Consider the following 15,391-nt stretch of genomic DNA (forward strand, 5'->3'; position numbering starts at 1 on the left):
CGTTTGTGGCATGATTTCTTTCATATACAGTATTAAGCTACAGAATTCAAAGTTTTTAAAACACATGTGAATAGCTTATCTGTAAATAAGATGTAAAAAAAATTGACTGTGATTGCAATATATATTTTGTAATTGAATTATTTTTCTACAGGTAATGGCACACAGTTCACCACAGAGCATTTTAGATGATGTAGCTATGGTAAGTTGCTCTTTCCTCCACCCGAGATTGTTTGAGATGTTGCATGTTCCCAGGTCTGCTTATTTGTGACCTTGTTATTTGGTAGTTATAATTCATTATGATTTTGAAGAAAACTTTACTTCATACTATTTGTAGACTGAAGCCACTTGATCCGATCAATGTGAAAGTTGCGTGTGGGAGGGTTTTTCCTTTCATCTCCCAAATATCTGCACACACGTCTATTTGATTATCAAATAGGGTTTCCTTCCATTTGCTAATCAAAGTCACAGGACAGCGCAATATAGTGAATTATTTCACGTCAACCTGTCTAATTTTAACATTTTAAGCTGGCTAACCTCTTCAATATCTTTCACCTTGCAAACACCTAAACTCACCATTAGCAGCAGGTATGTAAAATGCCTTTAAATACACATCGAAGTACAGTTTAAAAGTACAGTAAGATAAGAAAGCTTGTATCTCACACAAATAGCTTAATGGAATGGGAATCCTAGAAAGTGAAGCAGCGTAATTGGGAAAGCAAGATGAGGAATAAAAATAAGAGAATAAAATCAAGAAAATCTAAAAATGTTTTAAGTTGTAATGAGCAAGCAGGTAACTCTGATCAGGGCCCAGTGGGAGCCAAGAAAGCTGTAAGTGAACGTGGTTGTTAATATTCTGTGACACTCTTTATGATAAATAATGTAGACAACATGAGGTTGATGATAGCATGTGTAACATTAATCAGTTTGTTTCTCTTTGTAGATGCATGACCTGATGATTTTAGCATTTTTTCCATTTCAGAATTCCTGCAACTGCTGTTTTGTGTCACTGTTCCAGTATTATACTTTTCTCTGTCCTCTTTAATTATGTTCCATAATACATCCAGATATGCACGATTTTCAAGTATTCACCTTCTGTCTCTATCCCATCACGGGTATCCCCCATGTTCTCTCCACTCCCTACCCCCTCTTTGTAACATAAGATGTTTGTTTCCTGACTTTTCCTGTTCCATTGAAATGGTTGGCAACCTGGGATATTAACTGTTTCTGTCCCTGAAAATGTTGCCTGACCCTCTAGCATTTCCAGCAAATTCTACTTTAACTTTTCTGCTAGCTGGGATTCTTTTCATTGGAATGGAGAAGGCTGGGGTGGGGGGGAGACACATAAGCCGGGATTGGGTAAAGTAAATGGGAAGCCAGTTGGTGTTGATTTAGAAGGATCAGAGATGAAATTATTTTTATCCCAGAGTAGTTTAGAACTCAGTGCCTGAAAGGGTGGTAGAGCATGTAAACAGTTCATGTAAACAGATGTGAAAAGAAGTTCCCTGCAGTGCTACGGTGCTGGGAGGTGGGATTGTTTGGGTAGATTTTGACTAGCACTGGTGCCATGAGGCTAATGGCCTTCTGCATTGAAAATTTTCTGTGATTATGTTTTATGTTATTTATCCACCCCTTGTGAAGCCAGCTACAAAATGTCGGCAAAAATTTACCCACACATCCAGTACCTCCATGCAGGTTACCTTCATCATCCATATTAGGCTTTTGTTTTGGTCATCTTTATCTTTACATGCTTAGCATCTTTCTTTGACATGCCAGTATTTTCCACCCTTTACTTTCTTAATTTTCCTTTTAATATCATCTAGACCTGCACTCCCAGGTCTCCGTGTCTCCTATAAGCTCCTTAGCTTTGTCTTGCACTCTGTGGATTTTGTCACTCTGGGGTTCTGGATCAGGCACTCCTTCAGATGAGCTCATTTAGTTTTTGATTAACTTAGTTTCTGATTAACCTTTTCACATATTTTTCCTGTTATTAACCAATTTCGAACCTTCCCTTCTCTGTTCCCTTCCATTGGTATGTGCTGTATGATCACTGTCAAAATATTGGTCTCCCAATGCCACCTTTCTTTAAAATTAATGGTACAATCAGCATTAACAAAAGATAATCCAAGCCAAAGACCATGATAGTTGGCACTGCCAGCATACTTTTTTTTTATTATTCCTGTTGTCTGTGGATGGAATAGGTTGTTCTAGACGTTAAGTTCTAGGTCACTGCCTTTTACACTCTGGCTCCCAGTTAATCACATCTCCCTACTGTTACTGTCCAGATGTCTTGGCCATTTCCTGTGACTGACCTCACCAGCTACTTCAGCAGCCTTGGTTCTATGCTTGGAATCACTTCAGTAAATTTCTCCTCGCCATCCCTCTGTGGTTAACTTGTATTTGGGATCAAATATTAATGCCTTTTTCCTTGGAGTTTTCTTTTATGCTGGTTGTTATGGTAAACATAATACAGCTGCATTGTAGGAATAAAAATACGCTATCAAAATTGATTGTGTATGAATTGTAAAATTCAGAATCAAAGTGCAATAGTAGAGGAAGTGAACAGACCCTTAAGTCTACGATGTCGTTTCTAGCATTGATGCGAAAATAAATGAAGCTCATCTGTCTGCAGATGATCCCTATCCATTCACCACAGGTTTATATGCCTCTAAATGCCACTATATTGTTGCTTCCACCACTGCATCGGCAGCCCATTCCAGGCACCTACAATTCTCAAAATAAGCAATCTGTACATTATCTTTGACTCCCTTTTCCCCTTAAATATATATCCCCTTTCATATTTGACAATTCTACCCTGGGGGATAAGATTCTGACCGTATATCCTGACTATACTGCTTATATTATATTATCTCTCCTGTCATTAAAAGTATTGCTGCTTCAGAACACATTGGAATATTTAAGGTAGGTGAGTAAGTGGTCGCTGGATATGACTGCATTGAGCCAAGGTTTTCCCTCAATGCAGATAAAGGCAATTCCTCTGTAAAGTGGATCTGTATTTACAGTCCCAGACAACCAAATGTTTGCCTCAGTTCACAGCTGCACACTGTTTCTTACTGCCGGGCAGCTGACTTCCAAGGGTGGCTGGGGTAGGTGAGGTGAGGCAGAGAAGGCACAGCTTTGGCAGAGGGAGTTACTGTCATCCTTACCACAGTTAACACTCCAATCAGAGAGACAAAGGACCTTGCCCTCTGTCCCATCATCATGTAGGTTTGCTAGTACCACAGGGAACTGCACTTTCCAAGACTGAGGCCTTCATATACATCTATAAGGACCGGAAACTTTTCCTCTAAACAATATATTGTGTCCACAACTGTCATTCACTCAAAGATCCACCAGGTGTAAAACTAGCTGTATCGTAGTGTAGTTGGGTTGAATGATAGAGAGGTGGGATAATAACAGGAGGATAAAGGAATGTAAGGGTGGGCAATGGTTCATGGTACATGGTAGTACCATATACCACTTCCTGGATTATATCTGCAATAAAATCAACACAACATCACAGTAGAGAAGACCCCAGAGAATTCTGCCTCTCAGACACCGATTCATGATATTTCATGCTACGTTATAATCTTAATAAATATTTATTCCACTAATTTGAGGGTCAGTGCAAGCTTTTAAGCATATTTTTGTGCATGATGGTGTTATTTTTAGCAGATATGCAATCTTTTCAACCATCACAAAATATTGCTTACCTTATTAAGTTTTATTGAGTTGGTTATTGGTATGAATAAGTCATTTAAAAAGGATTGTTACTCTTATCTTTTCAGTCTGGTAATAGAGCAGCATGAGCAGGGGCTAGTATACCACGTGGCACTGAATTAGACTTTATTAAAGACACTAATGGTAATGTACATCAGGCCTGTATGTAACATTGAAAGGTGGGAGATTTTTATTGTTTATTTCAAAAACCTGTTTGGTTAATGATGACTTCAATTAATGATTATGTTTTGAAAACAATGATGAATTTACACTGCACAAAACTGATCAAAGTAATTTAACCAGTCGCTTACAGTAAAAGCTGTAATGAAATATTACTGGGACATTGCACACTGCACTAACTCTTGGCTGAAATTGAAATTACCTTTGTTTCTTTGGAGGTTCAAGTGGTATCGACTGTAAATTAATTTTAAGCCTGCTCATAAAATATACTTGTAAATGTTATCCTGTCCATTGTGTCCTGTGTTTTAAAGGAAAACTTGAAGCAAATTTTACATCTGGTGATAATCTAAATAGGCATCAGTGTGGATGTTCATGTGGAGATTACCCCTGATGTAGTTTTATAAAAGAATCAGAGGTGCTTAGTAACAGCCCTTTATGTACAAGAGCACATAGTTGAACATTAATTAGTGTTGTTAACTCAGCTCCCAGTGTGACTTGCACTTGGGGTACTCTCTAGGTACAGAATTTGCATGTTCCCTTTGGTATTCCCAATATCCTCTCTTATCTCAAAGGCATGCTGGTAGGTAAGTTGGCCACTTCAAATTGCCCTTTGTGGGTACGTGGCACTCAAATCAAAGGGGGAATTGAGGTATAGGAAGTGGGTTTTAGAACAGGTGAGATTTCTCTGTTTGGGAGCTGCACGGTCTCTCAGCTTGTTATAATAAGTTAGTAGTTTTTAAGAGGTCATTCATGTCTCATTCTATGCTCTTGCTGCATGATGAGAGTCCCACCAGAATGCAGTGTAACTGTCTTCCTGCCCAAGTTTGAGAGAAAACCAGAGAATTAGAGGGAACAATTGTAAAATCAACTTTATTATATTAAACTAAATGTTATTTGTCTCTCCAGGTACTGGATGAAGAAGCAGAAGTCTTCATAGTGAAGATGTGGCGGTTATTGATATATGAAACAGAAGCTAAAAAGATAGGACTTGTTAAATAGATTGTCATATCCATAGGAAATGTCTTTGGGAAAATGTTTAAAACTGTAACTTTCATCTGTCCTCAGAGGCACTTGTGAAGCTTGTATTTTTTATTGTAGAGATAATGTGAAGTCCATTTTTTCTTCTCTCCTTCACCCCATCATTTGGTTGCTGTGTCCTTAAAAGATGTACAGTTAATACAATCTGCCTACATTGGTTCTTCATTTCACCAACTGAGATAAATGACTGGGTTATTTTTTATAAACTGATTTCTTCTGCTGTGTATTTTCATTATCGACACACTGACTTGTTCATAACCTCTCGGTGTTACATTTATGGAAGGTTATGCTGCACCGATGCAAAATATTTGCACTTACTATCCGGGTTGTCCCTGTGATATGGAGGAGCAGGCTTAGAAATGAGATGTTTATACATTTATTGTTTCGAAATTAGCAATTTTGAGGGGGAAAGAACTTTGAAAGATACAGAGTTGTTTTCTCGTCAACATTATGAAAATATTTAAATGTTGCATTTAAAATGTTTGCATTTCCAGCAGGTGACAGAATAGGGTTTAAATGTTTTTGAAATAAATAAATAAAGTTTGAGAATGTCTTAGTTGACTTTTTAAAGAGATCTGTATCCCTTTTAGTTGCCAACATAGGTTTAATTTAATGTTTTGAAATCAAATCTTTGTAATTTTACATTTATCATTTTTTATATAGTCAAAATTATTTTTGATGCAGGTTCAACAAGTAAGCTGCTGTCAGATATTGCAAGTACAAGGGGCAAGCTATGTTTTTCATTTGTCAGTCTCATACAGTTTCTTTGGGGTGAAGTTTTAATAAACTACAATGAGCTTTTTCAAGGGTGTGTGTTTAAGCTGTGTTATGGAGGCTTGATGGTTAGCTTGGAAATGCAACTTTTGTTGGCCCATTAAATGGAATGCTGTCCGTTTGGGTCGTTCTTGTCTTGGTTCACTGTATCCAGAGATGCATAGTTCTAGAAAAGAAGGTATTGACGACATTCTAAAAATAAATAATTGAGGCCAGTTTTTTTTTAATGAAAAGTGAGACTCTAGATCAGTGTTCCCAAACAGCTTTGGGTTACTGCCCTCTTGGTTCCCTCAAAACATCCCCAGCGCTCCCCTCTCCCTTTCCAGCCATTCTGTAAAAACTTATAAAGAATTTTGATTTATGATGCACAGAGAAAGAAAATAGGAACTGCAAATTCAAAGTGGTGTCAAATAATTGCAAAAACTAAATACAATCTATTTAAAACAATATCATTTATTTAATGACAGTAAGGGCAATTTTCATCAGCAATTTTAGAGTGCGTATTAGTAGTTCATCTATTCATTACTTGTTACGTTTTCACCATTCAATGAGATGGATGCCAGTAAATCAGCTCAACATCAGACTGAATGTCACAAAGAAAGAGTCTCAGATCCCCACATTCAGTAATTTGCATCCTATTTAATTGCTTTGAAAGAAGTTGGGTGACTACACTGAAACTGTGCTCCACTAAATATGATTTTGGAACAGCAGTAAAGAACATCTTCACCTTTTCCACAGTGCAGGAGAGCGTTCAGAGATTTCTTTCTGCAGCCCAAAGTCTTTGTGTATTTTTTTGTACCTCTGTTTCTGTTCAAAATCATTTTGTAGCGAGATCAGTTCTTTCACTGTCATTTCTGTTAATTCCGCATTACAAGGTTTCAAGAATGGATTTATTACCCAGTCTGGAATTTGGATCGAGAGAAGATCCTGAAATCTCTCTGATATGTCTTCGTGCAGCTTGCCTAGTTGGGCAGTTACTTGAAGATCATCTGGTATTCTTTCTTTCTCCTACAACTTGCTCAGAAATTGGAAAAGGTCGTGACGACCAATGTTGCACTTACTTAGTTATCTTGGACAGAAATTGAAAGGAAGCTACTGACATGATAAAGGAAGCCCTGAACATGCCACAGATGGAGTACTTTCATTGCTGCCCTAAATACCAGTAGCATAACGGGCAGTAAGTTGGACAGAAATATGGAGACAACTGATTTGACTTTGATAAGATTCACATCATTTCCTTGAAATTGAAGATCGATTTCATTAAACTTTGTGAATAATTCTGACAAATAAGCAATGCCATGCCTAATATTCTTGAGTTGATTTTGAAGATGTTAATGTTTCTTTGAAAATAATTTCATCAGTTTCAAAAAATGCTTAAAAGCATCTCAGGGAATTTTCTTTTGAGAGCCATCTGACTTCTCTGTGCAACAATGAGCATTGAAACATTCATCATTCTCAATACAAATCTATCAAAGTAGTACTGGGAGTATGGTCCTTAATTTTATTAATCGCTGTGATAAAACAGAAAAAGACTTTTGTCAGAGTGAAAGCAGAGCTCTACAAAGTGATCTAAATTACAAATATAAAGCATAAGTATTTCACCAATTTAATATGACGTACCAAATTATCACTGGTGCAGCTAATGGTTTTAGAGGTCACATGAAACGATAAAACTGAAAACTTCCACAGGGAGGGGGAAATATTTTTATAGGCACTGTATATCAAAAACCGAAGTGTTACTACTTTTCAACAACTATAAATGTGTTTCAAGCAAAGTATAAGAGCAAGCAGCTGATGAAGTGATTACATGGATTATTGTAATCAATTATATACTGAGCTTATAATAATTCATTTTGCAAATTATACATATAATGCCTCAGTATACCCCCCCCCCCCAATGCTTCCTTAGAAACTCCCACTACCCTGGAAGGGGGGGGGGGGGGTAGCAGTGACATTGCCCACTTTGGGAACCACTGCTCTAGACCCTAAGTTTACTTAGTACCAAACCACTAGTGTATAACTGAATCCTTTACACGCTGTAAACATTCGGTTTCACTTTAGAACTTCAAAAAACTATTTCAAGCTCCATTCTTGCATGTCACGTTTAGATGTAAAGTTCAATTTTGATTGCTAGATTTTAAACAATTATTTGCATACATGATGATTGCTAACATTTTCTATGAAGGATTTTTTTAATTTTACACTAATGCTAATGAGTATTACAAGAATTTAAACTGTAAATATTGTATACAATGCCATTTAACTTCTCAAATAAATCTGTTTCCAATTTTCCTACGGGCCATTACTTGGGAGATGATGGGTGAAGAATTGCAAGAGTGAATCAGAATATGATAGTGCAGCTCAGTACTGCAATGATTTTTTTTTTGGAGGGGGTTGTTTTTCTGCTTTTTCTAACAAGTCATTGGAAGAATCATCTATTTTTTATGGATATTAATGGTGATTGTGAGAGACTGAGTGACAGTAATGATATTGAACATTGGTTTGGATTCATATTGAAGATGGTTATTGCTTGATCCACATGTGGGAATGTTACTACTTACCATTCCGTAAGACATAGGAGCAGAATTAGGCTTTCTGGCCATTGAGTCTGCTCTGTCATTCTTTTTTTTGTCTCCTCAAACCCAGTTCCCAGCCTTCTCCCCATAACCTTTGATGTCATGTCCAATCAAGAACCTATCAATCTCTGCCTTAAATACACCCAACAACCTGGCCTCCACAGCTGCATGTGGCAACAAATTCCACCAGTTCACCACCCTTCAGCTAAAGAAATTTCTCCGCATTTGTTTCCCCTTTATCCTGAGGCTGTGCCCTCTTGTCCTAGTGGGAAACATCCTTTCCACATCTACTCTGCCTAGACCTTTCAACATTCAAAAGGTTTCAATCAGATTCCCACCACCCCTCATCCTTCTGAATTCCAGCAAGTACAGACCCAGAGACATCAAATGTTCCACATGATAAACCTTTCATTCCTGGAATCATCCTTGTGAACCTTCTCTGGACCCTCTTCAATGCCAGTACATCTTTTCTAGGATTAGGGGCCCAAAACTGTTCGTAATACTCAAGGTGAGGCCTCACCAGTGCCTTCTAAAGCCTCAGCATTACTCCATTGCTCTTGTATTCTAGACCTCTTGAAATGAATGCTAACATGGCATTTGCGTTCCTCACCACTGACTCAACCTGCAAGTTAACCTTCAGGGTGTTCTGCACAAGGACTCACAAATCCCTCTGCATCTCAGATTCCTGGATTTTCTCCGTTTAGAAAATAGTCCACACATTTATTTCAACTACCAAAGACCGTGACCATGCATTTCCCAACATTGTACAGGTGGCCCCTGTTTTTCAAACGTTTGCTTTACAACAGCGCGCTGTTACAAAAGACCTACATTGGTACCTGTTTTTGCTAACCAAAGAGGATTTTTTCTTTTACAAATAAAAAATGCCGGCTTTATAAGTGTGTTTACTACCATGACCATGAAGCTTTGTGCGGGCAGGTGTGTGCACATGTGCGTAGGCGTGTACATGCGGATTTTTTTTTCTCCAAATCAATTTTGGCTCGCTGCCTTCCTGATTTTTCTAAGTAAAACTACACCATACATACAATATTTCTACTTTATATAGGCTGTATGTTTATCATATCATTCCTGCTTTTACTATGTGTTCTGTGGTTTTATGTATTATTTGGTAGGTTATCTTTTGGGTCTGGGAAAACAAAAAAAAATTTCCATATAAATTAATGGTAATTGCTTCTTCGCTTTACAACATTTCAGCTTATAAACTGTTTCATAGGAATGCTCTACCTTTGGATAGCGGGGGGATCCTGTATTTCATTTGCCACTTTCTTGCCCATTCTCCAAATCTAAGTCCTTCTGCAACCTACCTGTTTCCTCAATCTTGGTGTCATCTGCAAACTTAGCAACAAAGCCATCTATTCCATCACTGGATATACAGCATAAAAAGAAATCCGTGCAGAATACCACTATTCACTGGCAGTCAACCAGAAAAGGATCCTTTTATTCCCACTCGCTGCCTCCTACCAATCAGCCAATGCTCTAAACATGTTAGTAAATTTCCTGTAATACCACAGGTGCTTAACTTGGTAAGCAGCCTCGTGTGGCACCTTATCAAAGGTGTTCACAAAGTCCAAATATACAACATCCACTGCATCCCCTTTATCTATCTGCCTTGTAATCTTAAAGAATTCCAACAAGTTCATCTGGCAGGATTTTCCCTGAAGGAAATCATGCTGACTTTGTACTATCTTGTTCTGTGTCACCAAGGACTCCATCAACTCCTCCTCAACAATTGACTCGTAACATCTTCCCAACCACTGGTCTATAATTTCCTTTCTACTGCCTTCTTCCTTTCTTAAATAGTGGAATAACATTTGCAGTTTTTCAGTCATCTGGCACCATGCCAGAGTCCAATGATATTTGAAAAATCATTTCTAATGCCACCACAATCTCTTACGCTACCTTTTTCAGAAACCATGGGTATACAGTTCCTCTGGTCCAGGTAATTTATGTACCTTTAGGTCTTTAAGCTTTTTGAGCACTTTCTCTCTTGTAATATTACACTTCCTTCACACTGCAACATCAGGCTAGTGTCTTCCACTGAAGACTGATGCAAAATTCTCATTTAGTTCACCAGCCATCTCCTTGTCCCAGGTATTATTTCTCCTGCCTCATTTTCTTGTGGTCCTATATCCACTCTCATTTCTCTTTTATTTTTAACATACATGGAAAAAACCTTTTTACTATCCACTATGATATTATTTGCTTTCATATTTCATCTTTTCCCTTCTAATGAATTTTAGTTGCTTTCTGTAGGTTTAAGAACTTAATAGTCCTGTATCTTCCCACTAATTTTTGCTTTGTTGTATGCCCTTTTGCTTTTACAATAGCTTTGATTTCCCTTGTCAGCCATAGTTGTACTACTTTGCCACTCACCTCAATACTGTATAGGTTTTACTATACACATAGCTGGGAAATACAACTTGCTTGTAAACATTCTTGCATCTATCCTTTCTCTTGGGTAAAAGTGGAGAAGGCAGTTTCGTGAGGATTTTACCCTGCATACCTCTTGAAGTGATGTTCTTTTTAGTGTTGGGATTATTGACCTCTAACAACAATCTATCTCTGTATGAGGAATTTGATAAGAAGCCATTGTTGCCCATAGCTGAAGTTTTCTTGGGGCTCCTTTTCACACTTGGTAAAATGTTCATTATCTTGAAGTCTGGTCCGTGTTTGAACCAAGGTTGCAATAAGTGACCTTGATGGAGTCCATAATGAGAGGTGGGGTGACCAAGTTTTTGTTGTTACAGTACACTTCATATGGTTCCCAATGATCCTAGTAATGAGACACTTGGGCAAGTTACAAAATAGTTAATTTTAATATATAAGTACATGCTATGATGTAAATGCAGCTGACATTGGTCTCTGTTTAAGTGCTAGATGATGGGCTCATTATTTGAACTGTTGGCTGATGGAATGGGCAGATAGGAAGCAGAGTAATACTGGGAAATGTGGGAAGACAGATCAACATTACAGAGGGCACAGTTCATTGATGGAGGCACATAAACGCGTTGTTATCAAAGAAGCTATTCACTCTGCATGGAACCACTGAGATGGCAATAAATCAATTGAAATAACTGATTATCATTGCCTAGTGGCTAGCCATAGCTAACTTCATGGAACAATTAACTGCACATCTAGCAAAGCTGGTGGTACAGTTACAACACAGTGTAGTTAATGTGGAAAATTGCCCAGATATGTAAGACACAAACCAGTGCCACACCATGTCATCCAAGCGCTCTACTGTTAGAACTAAGGAAAGACCCAGAGATTGGAACAGAACGTTTATCAAGTACAGTGTCGCTGAATGTGTCTGCTTGACTTGTCACCTGGAAACAACCTGTTCACACACACACACACAGGATTAGTATGTCAAGCATTAATTGATAGACAAGCCCTCAAAATCGACCTGTCATATGATGTCACATAACAGACCAACAGTCACACAGTGGATGCTTCTCTCCACCTTTAAGTTTTTATGCAAAACCAACTTTACAATACTTAGCCGTTTTTCTGGTCCATTCTGATCAGTGCAATCCAGAAGCCCCAAGATCAAGAGCTGGTCCTGATTCAGTGCTTTCAACTGAGGATTCTAGGTTGTGGTGCTAACCCATCTTGTTGAGCTCATTCTGGAATGAGGGATTTATTGGACCATCTCTTGATGTGGTAGATGTTGGCAATAAACACTACCAGCCTCAAGTTCTAAAGTAACTTGCTGGGCCTCTTTCACCATAACTTCTCCTTTCATCCACCTTTGACTCCCCAAATTCAGGCGAACATAAACTCCTGAAATTCCCAGTGTGCCATATTTGAATCGTACCACGCTTTCATTGCCTGTTATCTCATCTCTTAACTCGGTCTTCCAGCTCAGGGCTCAATAAATCCCATCGGGAATGCAACCAGTGGTGCATCAATAGCTGAGATGGAGAGAAACCTGTGGTAATTTGTAGGATTATTCGGTACCCAAACAAAAACCCGTTCGTCCTGGTGTGAATGTCACCATTCGATGTTTGTATCCCCTGCTTGACAAACTCTCAGCCTTACGATTTGATGATCGGTGAATGGGGGGCGGGGAGGGGGTGCAGTGTATATTACAATGTGGGACCACTATCACCGACCACAGTATTGGGAATTCCTTGTGTACAAAATAGTGTGCCTAAGTTTTATCATTGTCATCTGGGTGGTCAAAGTCTTCACCGCTTTGGCCTCGATCCATATAGAATGCACATCAACGGCTACCAATAGCATATCAGCATCTAATGGACCTGCATGGTCTACGTGTAAACATCTCCGCCACCAAATGTAATTCCAGGCTAGCACCCTCATAGGTGACATTCCTGGATGTGGGCAATGTAACTCTCCAGGACAGGGGACCGTAATTGTGTAAGAATTACAACTTCCTCACAGTAGACTACCGTTGTACATGCTAAGCTCATTTTGACCTCTAGCATTGGGCAGCACAGTTTCAGGCACATTAGTTGGACAGCCATCTTCCACGTGCCTTTTTACCTGTGCCAATATTACATCTCACTCAGTTTCTTCTTCTACCTGAGTGGCGGTGACCAGAGATGTGTTGACCCAGTCCATCAGTAGCACTAGTCTGATTCACAAGGATATCTCAAGAAAGACGTCTTAAGGCATCTGCAGTGTAGTTGTTTCCCACGGGAACCTAAGTGGGTACCGATGAACTGCCCATCCTCAGTAACGCCATCTGTGGTACGGCCTTGCTCTCACAAGCAATTCCACCAATTGTTGTGGTCCGTATGAATCTCCAAATGTTAGCTGCTGTTATGTGTGCTGAATGAACCAGATGGAAATGGGGTCCAGAGCTATCCCCCCCCCCCTGCTGAGAACTATGCTGCTAATGAGAGAGAGAGAGAGAGAGAGATGAAGAACAGAGGTAGAAGCATCTGCTACAGATAAGAGAGAGAGAGAGACGAATGATTTAAGTATTATGACTTCTTTACTGATGGAAAGGTAAACAATCTTTTGCTACAAGGACACTTCTTTGCTTGTTAATGTTCTTGCTGGGAGTGGCCTCATTTGATGGACATGGACATATTAAGTTGATGGATGGCTGATACCCCATCAGTGGGGATAAAAGACGGATCTGGGGAGACACCCTCAGACACACCAGTGGATACTGGAAGAGTGTTGTGCACCCACAGGAAGGTGGGGGCCTGGAGGATCGGTTCAGGAGAATCAGTCCAGAGCACGGTGGATGAAGGCAGACCGGTGGGGACTTGTGTGTGTGTCTGCCCTTGCCTGGGTGACGAGTCCACCACTGAAGAATGGTCTAGCCTGGAACGGAAGGGTCATAACCAATTAACCCAACGGTACAACAGAACAAGAAGACGACAGAAGGTTTGCCTGCTACAGCTGCTCAATCTCTTGCTCGCTCGCTCTCTCCCTCTCTCTCCAACATTGCAACACAACAACTACTTCAGCAGGAACTGAACTGAACTTTATCTTCCCTTATGACTATTCATTTACCCCTAGACTTTGATAGAACTTGTTTTTTTACTGTTGATTCTTATTCCTACACCTATATTTATCATTGCTAACCTGTTTTATATGTATATTTGCATTATTGATACTATATTGCTTAGTTTACTAATAAACACCTTTAGTTACAGCACCACCAGACTCCAACGTATCCTTCCATTTCTGCTGGTCTGGTAACCCAGTTACGGGGTACGTAACACCGTACGTACAGGTAATGGTGAAAATGCATAACCCCCCAAAAAACCCAACTATCAATGCTTTATACACTGTGCATAGTTTGGTTCGGCTGGGTTAAGGCTGCGTAATGTGAAAGCGACAGGCTTTTCATCACCGTTTGTATTCTTCTGGGTTAGCAGCGCAGCATTAAGTGGAGACATCACAGTACACTACAAAACTGTTGGTGCCCTGGGTCTGAAGTGCACTCATGCTTGGGATTGAGCTAGCATTTGTTTGGCTTTCTGAACAGCAGATTCCTCTGCCTGTTCCCAACGCCGCCTCGTACATTTCATCAATAGATCGTTAAGTGGAGCAAGAAGCGTAGCTGTGGGAGGCAAAAATCTGGCGTAATGATTGAACATGCCCAAACTGGAGCGAAGTTAATGGATATTCCTTGGCGCAGGGACTTCAAGAATGGCACGAAGCTTTTCTTTGACCAGATGCACACCTTTTGGAATCCAAGCACAAACCCAGGCATTCTACATGATCTGCCAGTGGGGTGCATTTCTCGCACTTCAATCGTAGAGCAAGTTGCATCGTTTGGGAAGTGTTATCAAGATTATTCAGGTGCTCTTCTAGAATCGACCAGGTATTCAGAAAATCATCTCAGTAAGCTATTGTACTGGAAAGGTCTTTAATGCAGGATTCGATGGTATGTTGCAATATTGCTGGAGATGAATTTATGCTGAACGGGAGCCTCGTTTACTGGAACAAACATTTGTGAGTTATATTAGTTGTGAGTCTCTTAGAATTCTTCTTGCTCGAGCTGTTGGTCCGCATGTCAAGTTTAGTGAAGAATGTTCCACCTCCTAATGTTGCATGGATGTCTTCCTCTCGTTGGAATCGGGTACATCTCGGTGGGTAGGCATGAATTCACTGTGACCTTGCCACCTCCACATATTCTTACACTGCCATCACGCTGGACAACCGTCACAATAGGGGTTACCCAGTGTGAAAATCACAGGTTCAATGCTCCCGTTCTCTTGTAAGTTCCATCTCAGCTTTCGGGGAAAGCATGCATGGCAAGGGACGTACCGTGAAAAACTTTGGTTTAGAACACAGAACTCCACAGCACAGTACAGGCCTTTCGACTCACAATGTTGTGCCGACCATGTAACCTACACTAGAGTGCCTAGAATTTCCCTACCGCACAGCCCTCTATATTTCTAAGCTTCATGTACCCATCCAGAAGTCTCTTAAAAGACCCTATTGTATCCACCTCCACCACCGTCACCGGCAGTGCATTCCACGCACCCAAGTTTTCCGTGCGAAAAACTTACAGCTGACATCCCTTCAATATCTATTTCCAAGCACCTTAAAACTATGCCCCCTCGTGTTAGCTATTTCAGCCCTGGGAAAAAGCCTCTGGC

General features: G+C 39.8%; 1 protein-coding gene across 10 annotated transcripts in view; it reads left to right on the forward strand.

The window, feature by feature from the left end:
- Positions 1 to 8,001, forward strand: part of rbm25b (RNA binding motif protein 25b) — a 78,085-nt gene extending 70,084 nt beyond the window's left edge. For 9 of the 10 annotated variants that reach the window (XM_059952632.1, XM_059952673.1, XM_059952623.1 and 6 more), the window contains 2 exons: positions 152 to 199; positions 4,804 to 8,001. In XM_059952632.1, coding sequence (XP_059808615.1) covers positions 152 to 199; positions 4,804 to 4,896 — 141 coding nt within the window. In that variant the 3' untranslated portion in view covers positions 4,897 to 8,001. Of the gene's footprint in view, positions 1 to 151; positions 200 to 3,785; positions 3,862 to 4,803 lie in introns of all 10 variants that reach the window. The other variant, XR_009508320.1, reaches the window with a different exon arrangement.
- Positions 8,002 to 15,391: the final 7,390 nt, after the last annotated feature.

The sequence above is a fragment of the Hypanus sabinus genome, chromosome 2 (genome assembly GCF_030144855.1).
Source record: "Hypanus sabinus isolate sHypSab1 chromosome 2, sHypSab1.hap1, whole genome shotgun sequence".
NCBI lineage: Eukaryota > Metazoa > Chordata > Chondrichthyes > Myliobatiformes > Dasyatidae > Hypanus > Hypanus sabinus.